The sequence below is a fragment of the Harpia harpyja genome, chromosome 17, assembly GCF_026419915.1.
Source record: "Harpia harpyja isolate bHarHar1 chromosome 17, bHarHar1 primary haplotype, whole genome shotgun sequence".
In the NCBI taxonomy this organism is placed as follows: domain Eukaryota; kingdom Metazoa; phylum Chordata; class Aves; order Accipitriformes; family Accipitridae; genus Harpia; species Harpia harpyja.
The window spans coordinates 6656154-6674710 of NC_068956.1; the positions used below are offsets into that span (position 1 = coordinate 6656154).

The 18557-nt window shown below is 39.5% G+C and overlaps 1 protein-coding gene across 10 annotated transcripts in view; it reads left to right on the forward strand.

Moving 5' to 3' along the window:
• Positions 1-13810, forward strand: part of PICALM (phosphatidylinositol binding clathrin assembly protein) — a 69564-nt gene extending 55754 nt beyond the window's left edge. For 4 of the 10 annotated variants that reach the window (XM_052813004.1, XM_052813009.1, XM_052813010.1 and 1 more), the window contains 5 exons: positions 679-702; positions 2746-2805; positions 5022-5126; positions 11336-11438; positions 12371-13810. In XM_052813004.1, coding sequence (XP_052668964.1) covers positions 679-702; positions 2746-2805; positions 5022-5126; positions 11336-11428 — 282 coding nt within the window. In that variant the 3' untranslated portion in view covers positions 11429-11438; positions 12371-13810. The remainder of the gene's footprint in view (positions 1-678; positions 703-2745; positions 2806-5021; positions 5127-11335; positions 11439-12370) is intronic. The other 6 variants (XM_052813005.1, XM_052813011.1, XM_052813014.1 and 3 more) reach the window with 4 other exon arrangements.
• The last annotated feature ends 4747 nt before the right edge of the window (positions 13811-18557 follow it).

Sequence of the window (18557 nt, forward strand, 5' to 3'; positions counted from 1 at the left end):
TTGGAAAGAGAGAGCTTGTCTCTCTGGATCTACCACCTCTTCCCTACTGGGTGTCCCTTATCAACTCACTGCAATTGTGTAGGGAGAGAAACGTTTGTGGACCTTACTGGAGGGTGCGTAGATGTTGAAGAAACTGTAACGACTCACCTGCTTTAGGGACTGGTGGTTTGAGTTTACTTGTGTGCTTGAATCTGTTCAATAACTCATGTCTTGTACATACATCTTCTTGTGATAAGTCATTACATTTAACAGCTATTATTATTTAGAGATACTGTTGAGACACTTCTTTTCCTGTGAAACTGTTCTATTAACATAAAAATCTTGAAACGGAAATAATCTAGGGGGGAAAAAGTTTGTTTTCCTCTGCTGGTCTATTTATTGTGGAGTTGCTGCTGCTTGCTAAATCAATATGCCTTTGAAAATAAGGCTTTCTCGTCTTTGGAAAAAAGGCATATACCAAATAAATGGACTATGCAAAACAATTACAAACCTAATAACAATGACAGTATCACAGGTGTATGTTGTCTCAGTAAATGACTTGAATTACAAGAATGTGTTGGGGTAAACATTTAATGTATTTGTGAACTAAAATGCTATCTGTGTATATTCTGTTGTGTAAGTATTTGCTTCTAATCCAGTGTTATTGCATTATGTAATTGTTCTCCCTGGGAAATACAGAATGGCATGCATTTTCCACAATACGTAAGTGAAACAACCCACAGCCTTTTTGCAATCGACTGGCATGCTGATATTAACCACTGCTGTTGCAGAATCTCATAACCTTCTTGCTATTTACACATTTCTCATTTTAAAATCTTTGGTGTGCCAAAAATTGAGCTTTTCCTAGCATACACGAACTTCATAGGTGGTCTGCAGGCTCTTGACTCGAATGATGGCATGGGAAATACCAAGATTATTTTTCCTTGCTTTAAACTGTACCATTTGCTGCCAGAGAGCTGGGGTGTGTGTCTGTGCTGCCTTCAATGCACTTGGTGAATTTTGAATGAAGATAAAAATGTTTGTGTTTGAATAACTGCATGAAACCTCACGGGCTTCTGTTATACTTGGCACTTTATCCACTTTTATGGTAGATCTTGATTTTTTTTTTTTTTTAAATTTTTTTTTTAGTGGGGAGAGACCAATATGTCATTAATGCTCATATGAAAAAAGAAAATCCATGCTGACAGTTTACAAAGGGCAAGCAATAACCTGTGCTTGCTGTCTGAGGAATGCAGTCTTTCATTTCAAAGTATTTTTTTCTTTATGTCAACAGTGATATTGGTCTTTCCCTGTATTCTGTTTTTATTGCAGGGTAACTCTGTAACTAAAGGATGGTAGGTCCATACTTGAGCACTCAAAAATAAATTTAGTCAGCATGTTTGTATGTGTGGATACACAAGCAAAACAAAAAAGTAGTAATTTTCAGGATAGCTTTACCAGCTGTGTGAAATATATGGATAGTACACAGTCCAGGTAATTCTCGATCGGGGAAATCTGTTCTGATGGCAGTTGAAATGCCAGCGATACTGGCTACTATCTATGAAAAGGCAGCTGATACCTTAGAACTGAATTCAGAAGCAGCTTTGCTGATGTCCTATTCATGATATTACAATTTATCTGCTTTAATTAATCCAGTATTATTAATATTTTGTCACTTTCCTCTTTTCTGTATGAATAATCTCTGTGTACCAAGAAATGCATATGGTCTTTGTCTTGTCAGTAATCCCCACAGCGACAGCATGAAAATTAGACTGGTTTTTCTTAAAGGAGAGACTAACAGGAGGTGGAGTGGACAGACAGCAAGTTATCTGATTATTTATAAACACCAATTTGTAGTCTGGAAAAAAACCTTTTTTTGTCCTTGTAAGAGTTAATACTGATTTAGAAAGTGGATAATGAAACTGTAGAGCAAAGAATATGGTTAGGATATGAAGAACTGTCTTTAATATATTTTTCTTTCTAAGAGTTATCAGCTGTTTTTCTACCTATACATTGCCAAGTTGTTTACAAAATGTAGCTTCACCCCAGGTTTTGTCTTGTTGACAGCAATCTGACTGTAATTTCATAAAAGTTAACTTAGGTTAAGGGTAATATAAACATATCTGCAAAGTACTAAGAGGACTTTTAACCCGTTCAAATTCACTGTACTAAGTGGGTGAGTGAGAGGGAATGCAAGTTGGATATTCATGTTAGAGTCGAATTTGTATTGAAGCATGATAGGAGAATCCCCATAGTGTGTACATCCTGGCTAAAGAGAAGAGAATTCCTGTAATGTTGGCAGAAGCAATGGTAATTTGGTCTTTCAGTCTTTAAAATTCTTTCTTAAGACTCCTTGTACACCATTACTTCTGATACTGAAATATAAGTATATACTTCATGGGATTAAAAAAATGCTTCTGCATCCTGAATTTTCTCTCTCAAACTTGTCCGTCTCATACTGTGTTCTTTAAACAGGATGCTGAGAGAATGGTAGCTTGCAATTTAGTTTAGTCAGCCAGAATCCTAATAGGTTAAAAGCAAATATGTAACTATAGATTTGCCTAGAAGATCGCCTAGAAACTTTAGCTTAGGTATTGTTTTCCTGAAATAGTTTGGATACAGTCTTAACACGAGACTGCAAACCCTATTTATTCTGTGCTATATTCGTAGTAAGCTAAGTGCTGCAGTTGACCCTTAGAAAGCAATGCCTTACCAGTACGCAGCTGATCTCTTCTCCTCTCAGTTCACCACTGTTTTTCACACCAGGCACCACCTGTAATGGCATATCCTGCCACAACGCCAACAGGAATGATGGGCTATGGGATGGTGAGTGGAACTCCTGCAACTCTAAGAAGTCAGATGCTGTGTATCATTTGATTGCTTATAGTTTGGTAGCAGTCGTCTTTCTGAACTATTTTACTGAAGACTGAATTTCAGCTTCTATTGGTTTATTCTTCACCGAATCATTAAGTCCTATTTTCTGAACTACTTCAGTGGTTTTTTTCTGAAATTGTCCTCCCTTTCTTACATCACTTAGTTTTTCATAAACTTTTTAAAATTAAGACGTTGTCTATTCTCGGTGGGCTTTATTGGCGTAGAAATAAGTGTATCATCAAAATAAGTGTATCATGTGAGTATAGATAGCTACATTGACAACAGAAATGTTTTATCGGTGAAGTGAAACCTTCCTTAAATACTTGCTCCCAACCTCAGCAAAAGGTATCTGTAATGATCAATGCCACAAAACTGCGAGTTAGTGACACTGCTGTGTGTTGTGGTGTTGGTTGAGAATCAAATCTCTTGGTGACACACCAGTCCCGGAAGACTTTCAACATAAACCTGACCTTGCCGCTTGTTGCTCTGAGAAGTTGTTCAAATTTTTCTTCTTATCTCAAATTTTAAAATTTCTGCAATGATACACCTCAACTCTTTATTAGTATGGTTTTGATGTAGTACAGCTTTGCAGGGTGAATAAAAGGGGAGAGAACTTCCATAGAACAGTTATTCTGCTAAATGGCTCACAGATTAGTAGAGTAAAAAAGCTAAATGTTTCATCATATAATCAAATTAGATTAATGATTTGTAACTGCTATATGCTCCATAAGTGAACTGCAGAAGTGGCCAGCTGTGTTCTTGAGGGTGTTTTGGGAGAGTATCATGTTCCCCATTACCCATCCACGAACTCCTGTAGCATGTTCTTGTGCAAAGTCACAGTTAAACTACCGTTAGTGTCGATTCAAACTCGATCCGCGCAACTTTGCACTGATGGTACTGGAAGCATTTTCTTAGTTATTTTGACTCAGCAGCTGGGGAAGGTAACATATTTAGTGTAAAGAAAGTAATCTTGCATGTTTTGTAAAGCAACTTTCATTATGGGGTTTAAATGCCAATGTGAAATGGAAACTGGAATTAATAGGAGCCACAGCTCTGTTATCCGGAGTTGCTGTTACTTGTTCAAAAGCGTGCAACGTCTCAGCAGATGGGTGAGATGGGCCATTACAGGATGACCAGCAGGCTTTATAACACAGCCTGAAAACTGTCCTGGCTCATTCAGACTTTACTCAGGACATTTTCTGCTAGGGATCTCTGAAATGTTGACCCATTTTACAAGCCTTGTGTTTCATTTTTCCTAAAAGCAGTAGTAGGTACCATAGTTCTGAGCGTGGCCATTTCTAAGCGGCCGTCTAGTAGCAGGCTTTTCCCTTGGTGAGGGCATACTGGGACGGGCAGTTTCGTTAGTTGCTTTGTGCTCCCTGGCTGCTGGTTCCTGTGCCTTCGTTGTGCCAGCAGTTGTTTTTAACTTACTTTTTTGTAGGGTGTTTTCATCAGGGTCAGTTTCTTGAACGGGTTCACCATGGGATTGTCCAGACAGCTGGTTGGCACGATAGGAGGAGTACCAGGATTAGTCAAGGAAAAGCTGCTTGGAGTGGGGATTGCTTTAGTGGGGCTGCTGCTGGGTATCAACGCAAGCCTGAGAGGAGTGCCAAAAGCAGCGCCAGAGTGGGCATCTATGTAAAGCAAATAAAACCTGGCTTCTAAGACCATTAATATACGTTAAACTCTTAATTTGGCTCAGCCAGAGTGTCAGTAACACTTTAGACTTTGATTGCATAATGACTTAACATTAGCTGTACGTACAGTTCTCAGTTTTCAGTTTTTATTGAACTCTGTCAGCTCTGCGTTGATATCTGTAAAACTGTTCTTGTGCTTTCAAAGGCAGACAGGGAAGTGTTGTCAGACCTCAGTTTTGGAAGCAAGAGGACCAGCACAAATGCTTGTGCTTAAACAAGCATTTTAGTGTTTCACATCTTTGCAGCAAGAGATTAAATGGGCTCAGTTGTTATTGAGAGTATTCCTTGAAAAGACTCTAATGTTCCTTTGTAGTAACCTTTATTTGCACAATATTGTAGAAAGACCTTGTATGACTGCATTTATCAAATAAGACCAAGACTTTTCACCCATTTGCCACTTTCTTTTCTCTCCTTAAATACTTGCAATGTATTAATGCTATATGTGATTTGATGTTGTCTGGATTTTTTTAGCCATCACAGATGGGAGGCATACCAGTAATGACACAGCCAACTTTAATATACAGTCAGCCAGTCATGAGACCACCAAACCCTTTTGGCCCTGTACCGGGAGCACAGGTGTGTATATTCAAAATCATTGGTGTTAGGAACAAATCACAGCTGAGTCAGTTTCTTTAAAAGTATTTTAATATTTTCTTGTGTTGGACAAATGTGTTGCACAAGCGCAGTAGTTCATGTAAGGATTGCTTCATAGCTTCTTATATCCAGGTTGGCAGCATCAAGTTTGTTTTACAGAAGCAAAGAGGAAAGTGTTTTAAGGCATTGTTTTTTTCTGGGAGTGTGTCTGAGACGATCCTCAACACTTTAGTGAAAGGATAAGAACAGCTAATGTCTGTGCTGTTTGCTGAAGAGGGGCTTCTTTCCCAAAGTTCGTGTTCTCTGGTGCTTTATCCCCGAGTGTGGCTTTGTGAGATTGCGCTATTACAGCTTTTTCCTAAGTGTATGTCGCACTGTTCTTTGCCCTGTTACACTTAACAGTATTAGATTATAAAGTAACCAAGGCTGGCAGTAGCTGTAAACTTTTTTTTTAAGTGTAAACTGCATGCTTATATGACAGCATTTTGCAGGGGACAAACAGGGTGTATGTAGCCTTTTAAGTCTATGAATGTTATAGATGGGTTTGAAAAGAATATGGTGTCAAACCTGGTGAAACTTCAACCCAACACCTGGTTGTTAGCACTGACCACTCGGTGGGAGGCACATGGCACCTTCCTCTAGTTTTAGCCATTGTGTTCTCCAAAGGTCTTTGTATTCCTCCGTGTTTTTGCGGAAGACAGTATTCACAGCATAGTGAACATAATAGCTATACAAGTCTATCTGGCCTTTCCCTGTTAAGTAAGGTGTTATGTCAAATGGAGTGTTTAAATTGCCTGCTTTTCTACTTCTTGTGATATGTTGTGTTCATTACCTAACGTACTGGAATAACAGTGTGCTGAAGGGTTACTCTGATGAACATGAAGACCTGACTTTATCAATACTGGAGTTAAATATGAACCTTTTATTGTTTGTTTTGCAGACTTCTATCACTGGGAAGTTCCTATCTGAACTCACTTTTTTAACCCAATAGCCATCTGAAGATACGGGGTTTTTTTTCAGTAGGAAAAACATTAAAAAACAATAGGAGGGAGGGGGGATGGACAACATTGAACACCTTCAAACTATTTTCAGAAAATATTGAGATCACTAAGACTGTGTTTGTAAACTGTAGTCAGAGGCAGAGCCAAGTTTAGTTGGCAGATTGGAACCCCAGCATTAACACCGTATTTTTACTTACTAGTCAAATGTGTCTTTGTCAGAGTTGACGCTGTACATCATGGCTCTATTAGAAACATGTAATATATTGGGACTGTGTCTTGATCTTACTATAAAGAGCTTTGTCTTTGCAGGTGACTTGTTTAAAAACATGCGTGTATAACTTCATTTAGGTATACGTTGGTGTATGTGTTTGGGTTTGGGACTAGAGTGTGGAGAGAAAAGAATCCAGCAGTAGGTTGGAAGGGAAAAGACCCTCAAACCTTCTCCAGTGCTTGAATCTGATCCTTTAACAAGAGAGGCTATGCTGTGTGCTGCCAGTGGGCAGTCTGTCCATCGTCTTCCTTAAAATAGAGCCTTGTGGATAGACCTTTTAAATTTTTGTTTTAAAGGCTTTATCTGAAAGAGATGCTGTTAGATTTCTTTGGCTAGAAATGCAGTTTTCAGTTGACTTTCTCCTGGACTTCTCAGAGCTGCTTTGCACATTCACTGTCACGTAAGGCAAGTGATTTGGTATCTTGCACATGGGTTTTATGCTGTTTCAAGGGGGAAAAAATGTGTTTATGACACTTCTTAAATAGAGAACAAGTTAAAGGATCCCCAAGGATAAAAGGTTTTTTCTGCAATTACCAAAACATCAATTTTGAAATGTCCCTTTTAAAAAAAATAAATAAATCTGTCTACCTGCCTAATTCAGTTATAAACAGGTAGGTAGGTCTGAATGTCTAGGCGAGCCTTTCTGCTTTGTTTGACATTGCAGGGCTTGGTCTAGGTTGAATCCCAGCTGGCTGTCATAACAGGAGAAAGCGGAATTAGTCACAAGTGAGGTGTGTAGAGCTGTATTTATTGTGCTTATCTGACATGTTTGGCTCCTGTGAGAATTAATTTGAAAGAAAACACACCCTTTGAACTGGCATTTGCTGTGTGACCAGGAAGGATTTTCCCCAAGACACACAGTCTGTGTTGCTTGCAGGTGTTGAATTTTCAGAAGTCTGGCATCAATAAAGCAACTTAAATGAAACAAAAGCTGCATGTGGGATCTGCTTCCCCGTGTACGGCAGAGATGGCATTTACTAACGTGTAGCCACGGAGGGGAATTACGGTATTATTACACTAAATTTACTTTATACTTAGTCTTGAGGTTCTGAGAGCTGTCTGTTTAGGTTTAGTTAATACTCCTGTTGTGCCAGAAATAGAAAGAGGAAAATAAAGAAATAAAAATGTGTGCTCATGGGGTAAGTTAACAAATCTTAAAGAATGAATAAGGGTTATCTGAAAGGCACACAATTCAAACTGCCTACAGCCCAGGTGGATCACTCTAAACACCATTACATTGATACAGGTTTTGTCCATGGTGTCATCACTGCCAAAAACTAAGTTGTTTTTCATGTTTATGTTTAAAGCACCAAATTCTATCACTTACCTCTAGTCTGCCGATAGATCTTGGTTGCTGTCTGCAGTTAAAGAAATTTGAAGGTACTTAAAAGCATAATGACAGATATGAAGTTGTTGCTGAAGAATTATACTGCCAAGTTGTAGTGTGGTGGGAACTCCTCCTACTTCGCACACTGACTGGTAAAATAGGCATCCCAATGTTCTCCAGTTTCTTTATAATTTAAACTGGTGTTCCTAACTTGATACTCTTAAGGATTTGTCTTAAATATACTTTTCCTACCTCTAGACATACCTATTTTGCTTCTGTTTCAAGTGTTCTGTTTACATGCACGCAACTTTATTTCTAATTGCTATCAAAAGCAAGGGTAGTTTGGTTTTTTTAAGGGCAAAATAATTTGAAACAATTGCGAATGAAACTAGAACAGTTGCTTCTTTTCTAGGTGTAGAAGATACTTGTAGTTTTAAAAGAAACTAGTGTCTGCTTTTGTTGGAAATTGCTTACCTTGCGTTATGGTCAGTATTTCTTCCTTGAGAAAGAAAGTAATAGTTTTCATCATGATAAAATAGCAGGCTTTCCTCACTGCAAAATGTTATATCGTGCTACCCAGAACAGTGAGAGTGGTCAGTCTTGTGTGATTAAATTTTACCTGGGGGGGGAAGAGTGTGTGTGTGTGTGTATGAGGAAGGGACAGGCTGAATCAATGGTCCAAACAAGGTTAAAGAGTAGCCAGGGTGATGGCAGACGTGATGCAGTACAGCAAATGCAGAATATTTCAGACAAGCCAGATCCGAATGATGCACGGTTAACTGGAATAAAACTACCCATTGTAAGACCTGAGTGTTGTAATGCACAACAGCAGCGCTTGAATGTTCACCACCACCAAAAACGTTATCGTGTTGGCTAATACAAAATGGTACAATACTGACAAATCAGTGGTATGCCTTTTAAGTGTTACGTATTCTGGCCTGATTACCCCAAAAATGACACAGCCTTAGGAGGGGAAGCAGCTGGGTAGCAAAAATTTTACGATTTAAAATAGAATAAAGAAATTACTCAGCCTACTGCTAGCATCTGTGTGAATTGTAACAGTGCGGTTGTTAACGTCACTGAATTGTACAGAAAAAGTAGTAGGAGTGATCGCCTGGTGATGGTAAAGGATAGGTAAATGTGTAAATGAGTAAGTTGGTTTTGTGGGGGTTTTTTTGACTGTGGTTTTGTTTTGATTTTTGGTTTGGTTTTCTTTTTTCGAAACTGGAAGAACAGGGTATGAAGTTCAGGACAGACTTATGCCAGAAAGTAGACTTTACAGGTGTTCCTTTTGGCATATTAATCCTAAAATATATGCTAAACCAGCTTGACAGACTTGTTTAATGAGAAATCAGTATTAAGCTAAGGATGGGAATGAGCACAGCACTCGCTTACGGATGGGTTCTTCTGTGTTACTGTGACTCTGGGGAGTTTTTGTCTTTGTTGGAAGCAGTAAGAAGTGACAACTGCTGTTGGAGGTGAGACTGAGCTTTGGGTCTGATCCAGCACAGTACGCTGCATTTCAGATCATGCAAGCGCTGGGCAGTGAGGAGGCTAAATCCACAGTTCTAGATGTTATTAGCGCTAGAGAAACTGATGGCCAGCGCTGCTGTTTTAAGTGCTTCTCCTTAGAAACTGCTAAGGTAGGTTCTGGTTTTCAGGTATATTTATAAGCAGTATTCTGGGTAGATGCAATGTAGGAAACTGTCTAACTGTACTTTCCACATTTTTTTTTAGGCCTCCTTTTTAATAATTAGAGGAATCTCATTAAAATACATATTTACTGTAAGGGACTGTGTCTTGTTTGAATTTGTCTGGGGCATCTAGGAAGCATCATCATCAAGTTTTTTCCCAGTATTTAACCTGAACAGGCTTTCTGAAATTTCACCACTCTTTCTGGTTACATGCTGAGGTCGCACAAATGACAGAGCTCTAAACCTACCAGTCTTCCACACTGCTTTCAAACTGGGACATTACTTTGGACTTGATATCAATTGGAGATTTGCCAACTCAATTTCACCGGACTTTTAATATGTGACTTCAAGCCATTTGACCGTGAAGAGGAAGAATGTCTCATGAAATCAAGTCGCAGCAGGCGTGCCTTGCTGAAGTTATGACTGTTGGACTTTATCATTAGTCTGGCTCAAATCCTGGAGAGTGGTGGGGTGTGTTGAGCTACAGCTTTCCAAAGGGAAGAACCGAGTTTAAAAGGGGAACTTCTGACATCCTGAAACTGCTTCTCAAGCACTTCCCATTCTGTCTCATGACTCTCCCATAATCTGTTTATGGGGACTGGATTCGAGTGCCCCATTGGGAGTGCGGCTTTGGGAGGGAGATAAAGATTCCAACCCAGACAGAGGGGACTGATCCTGAAAGAACTCCTTCTCCTCATGTGGTTTCTGAGATAGACATTAATGTGAAAAACTTAAATTTGCAATGGCAATATTTACACTCTGGGCACTTTTGCAAGCAGTTCCCATAAGCATGTTCCCTGTCATGCGTAGGTTGGCAGGCATTTGGTATTTCCAAAGGAAATACGTCTTCATACATTTTTGTGCAATGGGTATGAAGTGCAAGTATGCAGTGGCGATTAGTGACTCAATTACAAGTAAATTGTTAAAAGTGATGGAACCTGAAATGGAGAAAGCTGACTTTTACTTGTAACTGCAAAAACATGCAAGTTCTACGAGGAGGGAAGGCAAATAGAATTTAATAAAGCACCATTTATAACTGGGAAAGCACTAACAAAGAAGGAAAACAGCTAAAAAAAAAATCAATCAACCAATAGCAGATAATCCTGCAATTACAGCCTGCAGATTATTGGTGCCTTCCAGCAGCAGCAGCTGGAATGCCAATATTAGCTACTTGTAAATTATGTGCTTTATATGGCTGGATTTGTCGTGTGGTGCTTTAAATACATGGCTATAGGACGTGATTTTTGTTAGTGTAGATAGTATAGACTACTGGTCTCAGTCTTCAGTTCTCACCTAAAATGGCAGCAGTTAACAAACTCTCATCTATTGTATTTTTTTTCTAGCCCCAGAATGTATCCCATGTTCTCCTTTTAGGCCCCAACGTGACAATTATCTGTTGTCTGCTCTCCAGCTTCTTTTTATACACATGCTATTTTGAGAGGAAAAGATGCTGAGAGCTGTTTCTTCTGGAGAAGGCACCTGGCAAGCCACCATGCTCTGGCCAGACCCCCAGTCCCGTCTCTCCCTGCCAGTACATAGTTTTGCCAGTAAAGCGGGGAGAGTGCTAACCTGTTTCACGGGAGTGTCAGGCTTCATGTTTTGTATCATCTTTTGAAGAAAGCCGCTGTGAAAGTGTGAGGTTATCTGCTTATTTGGCAAATGCCAACTGAAGTTTCCTTTCTGGAGGGTCATGTCCAGCTTGTTTCTGCATTACACCAACCATTGAAGAGGCTTTCCGTTTTCCATATGACCAAACACCTTGTTTTAATAGTTGATTTCTGCCAAGTTTGCCTCTTAACCTCCCCTTGTCCTTTCATTACACGTTCAGCTTTCATATTCTGTCATTCTGAGACCTTTTTTTCTTTTTCTTTCCCTTTCTCTGTCGTCTTTCCTACTAGCTGTCTGCAGCATCCAGCCCTTCCAGTCAGAGTCCTCACAGAGCCTCAGGAAAGGATCCCTTTGCAGAGCTCTCTCTCCAGGATTTCTTGTAGAACAACTTAGGTATTGTCCATTATTCTGGGGAGATGCTGGTTTTTGTGATACAGAACAAAATTAAAGTTCTAATTCAAGTTTTATTAACATGACTAGAACTGTTTCTGAAGAAAATAAAAACAAGTCATGTTGAGTTGGAAGCATTGTGGAAGTGACTTGGAAACTCGGTATACTTATCTGCAGCGGTTTAAAGGCCCGATCAAGCCCATTCGAAATAAAGTTTGATAGTTCCCTTCTGAACCGCAAGAGCCAGCACACGTGGTACTTGCTGCAGTTAGGGAGAAGGAACTGGTACTACCTGGTATTTACCGTTTCGTCGGGAAAATGTTCAGGGTTCCTGGTTAGCAGCAAACACCTGACTGCTGGTGCACTTCACCAGATTGCTTGACCAAAGAGTTCACTTTATGCAGAAGGAGGTACTCATTTCATGTGTGCGAGGGTTAAATTTTGGTACAGATGTGCACTGGAATTCTGTTCTTTTTCATCAATCAGGGGCAGGTGGGAATTGAATACTAAAATGAGTGAAAACATGAAAAAATTCAAGAACACCTAGCGTAAAGAAAGAGTAGGCTTTATTGCACACAGCATCTGCTTTTCTTTGTGCACTTCCTCTGGTTCAGCATGAAAAATGACCGTGAGTTTTCTTCATAATGATGTATGCTGCCACTGGTGACAATATTGCATGGATAAGTAGGGTCTTTTTATTGTTGGATAAGCCAGCTTAATGGAAAGAGATGTTCCAAAGGCTGGTGTAGTTGGAAAAACATCCTGATGGGTTTTGGTTGTTTTCTGGCCCTGGTAAAATTTTTATTTCTGTTCAAAACTTCAGATCTTGGGGTAGTTTGGGCATTTGAAGAACGGAAACTTTTGGAGAAAGCACAGGTTTTTAGTGAAGTCCTTCTTCTGTTGGATGTTAACATGAGGGTTTTTAATCTTTCCAGATTCAGTTTATGTAACTGTGTTAGATGGAAGAGAAAGGAACGTTTCCAAAAAGATGTAAACCCCCACTTCCAGGAAAAAATGAACTTCAGTCTCTCAAACTCTCCTCTTCCATTAAGTGATGCAGTGAAATGATGAAGACCAATGAAGGAACCTGGGACAACTCCATAAGAAAACATCAATATACAATACAAAGCCAAGAATTGCCATGAATTAAGACTAAGATCTACTTTTTTCCTGGTGACTAACACGTCAATACTTTCAGCTTCTAATAATATCCATAATTGGTAACATACGAAGAGAAGCCTTTATTCTGGAAATTGAGATTGGTGTTTGGAAATGCTGTCTGGAATGGAGGTGTGTCCTTTACCGTAACTCGAAACAAGACTTTGGGCAGGGGAGGGTCAAATCCTAACTCTTAATTCTGCAGTTACCTTTTCTTCAGTCCTCACAAATGTAGGCACAGCAGTAATGGAAATTAACTTTTTTTAAAAATTATATATTCAGTTTGCAGTAGACATTCCTTATGTATTATTGTTTGTATTTATTTATGATTATCAATTTAACATTAATATTGTATCAAAAAACCTCCTTATAAAAATGAGTATGGATGTATACAGTATGTCTGATTTTTATCCACAAAGAATGAATCTGATTCAGAATGCTTTTCAGCTGACATACAGAGCACTAAATATTTTAAAGGTCTGAATCTAATGAATTCTCAGTATATATGGGAATTAGGGAAGAGCTGTAAAATGCATTAATCCTTATAGTCAATTCTGTGCCTAGGATTTTGCAAGGGAACAGTTAACTGACTAGAAGAAGCACTACATTTTTAATTCAGCATTAGTGCATTGGGAAGGAACTTTATTGCTTTGTGCTTGGCATGTCATTATTTTTACATTTGACATTATAAGGCCTTTCCAAAATGAATGTGAGGAATTGCTTTCACTTTAAGACTTTCCTTCTTTTCTGTAAAAAACCTGAGGTGTTGTGTGTTGGGTGGGGAAAGCCTTTTCGTTTGGCTAGTGCCATGTTTATGATCCTGTACCTTTCAAAGTAAAAAAGGGGAAGAAGCTTCCTTACATATGTCTAGTGGGTATTTAGTTAACGAAGAATTAAAGTAGCACTGTTGATCGGTGCTCTGTGTAAATACATCATAACTTTTGGGTGGAGTGGGGCCTTCAGAAGGATAGTCAATGATATGAAAGCAATTCTGTACATGAATTAAGCATACTTGCTGCATTGTCTCTGCAGATTCTATTTTTGTTTAAAATATTAAAATGTATGTTAGCAAAAATGGGTGGATTTTCAAATAAAATGCAGCTTCCACAGAACTTTTGTTACGGTATGAAAGTCTGAGGTGCTTCTTTTCCTTTTGCTGCTTAAAATGTGCACTGATAATTGCTTTGTTTACTTAATAAAATACCAAATGTATTTCATACGTGCATATTGTATTACAGGAAGTGCAGCACTGAATCTGTGAATGACGTGATCTATACAACATCTTCCTGCTGGTGCTGTAGTAGACGGCCTTAGTTCCTCTATAATGATGGATTCCTTACTTAATGTGATATTTCATGATCTTCTAGTTTTTCAAAATATTCATGGCAATAAACTTGTACTGTTTATAACTGAGCAAGAAGCATAAATATGCCCCCCAAAGTTATTTAGGTATCTTCCCTACCCTTCCAGCAGAACATAATGCCGGAGAAGCTTTGAACAGTTTGCTGAGACCATCATCTACAATTAGACACTAGTTTTCATCACAGGGAGATTTGACACAAGTGGAACTTTCCTCTTCTCAGCTATCTGAGGCTTGTCCCAAAGGTTGTACATCATAAAATGATCAGTACAGATCAGTAGATTTAAAATTTCTTTCTAAAAGCATGAATAAAAAAAAACCCTGAACCTGTTACTTGTAGAGTATATAATGCTCATGCCCAGATCTGGGGAGTTTCATATACAGCTTGCTTAAATCTTAACCTTCCTACAACTGAGGTCTTCAGCATGGGACTGTACCACCAGCGAACAGCTTCCTTTTAGTTTTTCCTTGCACTCAGAATATCAAAACCATGAATTGTCTGAATCGGGGGTCAGCTGGAAAAGAGGTTCATGTTTGTGTCCTATTAGCTGAATTGGTAAGTAGCCAGGGTACAGATTGTTCTGAAACACAGTCTAGAGCTTGTGTGAAAGGTAAAGGTAAATCTTCCTCCTCCTCCTCCTCCATCGCCCCGTGTGCTGGGTTATGATAAAAACAGACACCAACCTCATTGTCTTTTTAGGTCTGTGATGGTCTCTGAACAGTGGTTTCAATCTCTGTTTTGAGGCTATTGACTGAGGATAGATCTGTTTGCTTAGTTTTTGCATCTTTTTGGCCCCCTTTGTGGGGCTGTGGACTTGAGGTTGCAAATCATGCAGGTGTCAAAAATCCCCAAACAAACAAAACCACCTCTTCTGCAGGGATGATGAATTCATCTGTTACCCTTTACTGCTCAGTCATAGTTGCTCTGTGTTCTTTAACACAGCTGCTGTGCAGGTTAAACTTTCTTGTTGGAGGCCTTGCTAATAAAACTTGCTTTTGCTTTACTCTTCAGAGACAAACTGGCTTGAGAATTTTCCTGAGGATTATTTTCCCATTTACTTTTTTCCTAATAAGCATGTTTGCTGGAATAACACTCAGTTGTAGCTTAATTTTAAAAGCATAGCTGATAGACATGTTTCTTTTCAATTACTGGCCGTTTTCAATAATGGGGGGGGGGTATGAAAACCTGGTTCTCTTCAAAATTAAGTTCAAAGGCTATTTATTTAATCTAGAAGAGCAAACTCTGTCTAGGAAAGCTAGCAGTGGAGGCTGTAGTGCTTTGTTAGAGGGATGTGGTTCCTTTTAGAGCTTTGTGAAGGAAACCAGTGTGTCAGAATCACCACAATATTTTTGAATTTTTTTTTTATTCAGGAAATTATGTAATTAAAACAACTGGATTTACCTCTGGAGACAATTACTATTGCCAGAACAAGAACCTGAACAGCTAGTAACTTCAGGTGTTTTCTAAAAGCCCAAATGTAGACTCTTCATCTGAAGACAAATCTAAATTCTTTTGTGGCTTCTGTTCTTTGTTTCAAAGTCACAAACTGAATTGTTCTGTGCAGTAAATTGACACTGACAGTACCTCAGGACATGTTTAAAAGCTGTCTTTGCGTGACTTTACGTGACATCAGATGGTCCGTTCAGCCAGCTACTGGAATAAGTTACAGACTCTGCCAGCTGCCAAACAGCCCTTCAGCAAGAAGGGACAGGGTGAAACCCTGCATCTTTTATTAGACAAAAAGTGTCTGTTTTCAGAGCCTGGTATAAATTTTGTAGTGATATAAATGAATTGCAACTTGAAAGCCATGACATAATTGAGATAAAGATTGTGGCAGAAGAATGAGAATTAGGTGCCAAAAACACTGGGAAAGATAGATGCTGATGGGAGTAGAAGATTGACAAGATAATGTGAGGGGTAGTGAAGAAATGTGCTGAATACAGAAGAAAAAGCAATGTTAATTGGAGCATATATGTAAACCAAATAAGAGCTTTCTCCTTAGCCTACTGGCAATGTTTTGACTCGACCTTTGCAGCTCGCTCACACTGCAGCGGAGAGAGCAGAAAGAGTCTTGACACATTTTGCTGAATTTGCCCAACAATAACAATCTGTGAGTTACTGAAGTTCTTCACATTCAAACTGGAGAACGAAGGGACTTGGCCAATCAGTACCTACTAGTCCTGACTAGATCAGGAGAATGAGTGGGGAGGAAAGAACCCTGAGCAGGTTCCTCTGAAGGTGTAACATTGCTGCCGTGCACCTGGCACCCTTCTGTATCTGAAGGCTGAGTAAATACTATATCCATTTCACTAGTGGGAGATGACGTGCCCAAGATAACAAATCAGTCTACGAGTTGAGTAAAACACATTTCTTATTTCTTTTGTTGCTTCTCTGCTGATGAAATTTCCTGAGGCAAAGATCAAAAAGCCTTGGAACAAGCAGCCAATGTCCTTAAAAGTTCTCTTGTGTGAGCTGGTAATGGTACTGAAAATGTGTTGGATGCAAGCATGTTGCTCTGGCTATACAGCAGCTGTGGTATACGAGGAGAGCTGGGGGCTGGGGTTTGTTTTCATAGCATGGATCTCTGCTTCATTCGTGGTGGTAACTAACTGCTGAACTTCCCCATGCCAGCTACAGCAACTGCCCAAGTATTGTTTTTCTAGAAAAGCATTATTTGATACAGTTTTAGCCTCTTGCTGCACTTCAATCACTGAAAGTGAGGAAAAGATCCAGCACTGTGTCAAATCCCAGTTTTCCATGGCTCAGTGGAGATGTTCTATGGGCCTCATACAGGAACAGTTGTTGGCATGTTTTTACCATGTCATATCCTAAAACAACGTAGTGTTTGTGGTAGGCTGCAGAACATGAGCTCTGAAGTGTAGTATTACAAAGAAACATCCTTACTTTTAGAGTGGGCTCAAAATCCAAGGGAAAGTCTTTTTCAGAGGAACATCCAGCTGCAAAACATCAGTGGCTTAAGACACTAATACCATTAGATTCTCTGTTCCTTGCTTGTCACTATAGTGTAACTTTTCAGTCCATTAGCTTCTGCCTTGACCTTATTCTGGCAAACTCCTTTTCGCCCACAGAAGCAGAGCGTTTAATAACTTCTCTGTCAGAAAGCAGCCAAACAAGAACAAATGCTGCAGAACAAGTCTCCTACCCTCATTTCCCAAAACATGCAGGTCTGAGCCTGTGGAAAGATTGCCTTGTTATATAACCTAGCTGCATCGGAGGCTGCACACCTCTCAAAAACCAGACCAAAAGTTAAGTAAAGTAACCTACATTCCCCACAGCTCAGGCTGGGGAGTGATCATACTTGCACTGCCAGACTATAAAGCAATATAATCCAGTTGCTTGACTCTATAGGGAAGTTGCTCAGAGAGGGTTCAAACCAGCAGTGTGCTGAGGTAGGCAGCTCCTTTAATCACTTGAGTGGATAGGGGCTAGCAGTACAGCCCACTGCATTGTGCTTTTCAGGCATTTGATGGATTGATGTTTCTCAGTTCCAGCTCATGGACTTCAGTTCTATTAAAATGGCTTTTATTACCACACACTTACATGCAGCTTGGATGATGCTCATATTTCTTTAACTTTGAATTTCCAGTGAACACTTGTAAGGTTTTTTTTTTTCCCCCTGTTGAAACTGCAAGTTTCTTGGAGTTGTGTGCCAGTTCAATACATTACTCCAGCTCAACCAAGGCTACGCTTGGATTATAGTTGTGGGGACGCATGGACACTTTCCTGTATCTTGTAGCCTAACTAGTGCCCTGTAGTTGTCTTGCAGAACAGAAACACAGTAAAGAAAAGGTATTTCATAATGCTGGGAATTTAAAGGTGGCTCCTATAAGTTTTGTCCTAACTGGAGTAGTGAACCCTGACTCCCATTATTTAAGTAGGAGTTGGAAGCATTGGCCGTACTGCCAGAAAGTGGACTGATCAGCCCTCTGTTTTACAACATGTTGCTCATTTCTGAGAGGTTTTGCCAGTAACAAAATTATCAAATCCAGATGCCTCATTTGCTGAAGACCTAGCTTTCTCCATGTAAAAGCCTCACACTGGCCTTAATGCTAATCCTATAGAAATCAAGGGGATTTGGGACACTTCACTAAATATGTTTTGCTACAGGCTGTTGCTTCTGGGTTGTGCAGGCTGCCTGTGGCTGGTACCCTAATTAGCATGTTTCAGATTTCTTTTTAACTCCCTCTTACCCACACAGGCATTTATGGTAAAAGGCTAAAGAGTGACTTGAAGAGGCGAAGTTTGTTTTTTCCAAGGTACAAGTTTATGTTGTCCTGCCATATGTCCTACACATGGTGGTATGCATTATGGGCATAAGCAGAGAGGAGCCTAGAGTTGGGCCCTACATTTACATCACCAGGAAATGTAAATGCCCTTTGGGGAGTGGTGGAAAGGAGAGGCCTTTCTTTAACTGAAAAGCTGTTCAGCATAAGCCACATTCTAATTCTGCAACTAAATGAAAAGCTAAACTAATCACTGTGCAGAACTAATCTCTCTTTCAAGTAAGTCATTTCATGGGGCTTGCACTTCACTCAAAGAAAGCCAGCGTAGCCGAGGGGAGGCTTTTGTTGTGCTGAAAACG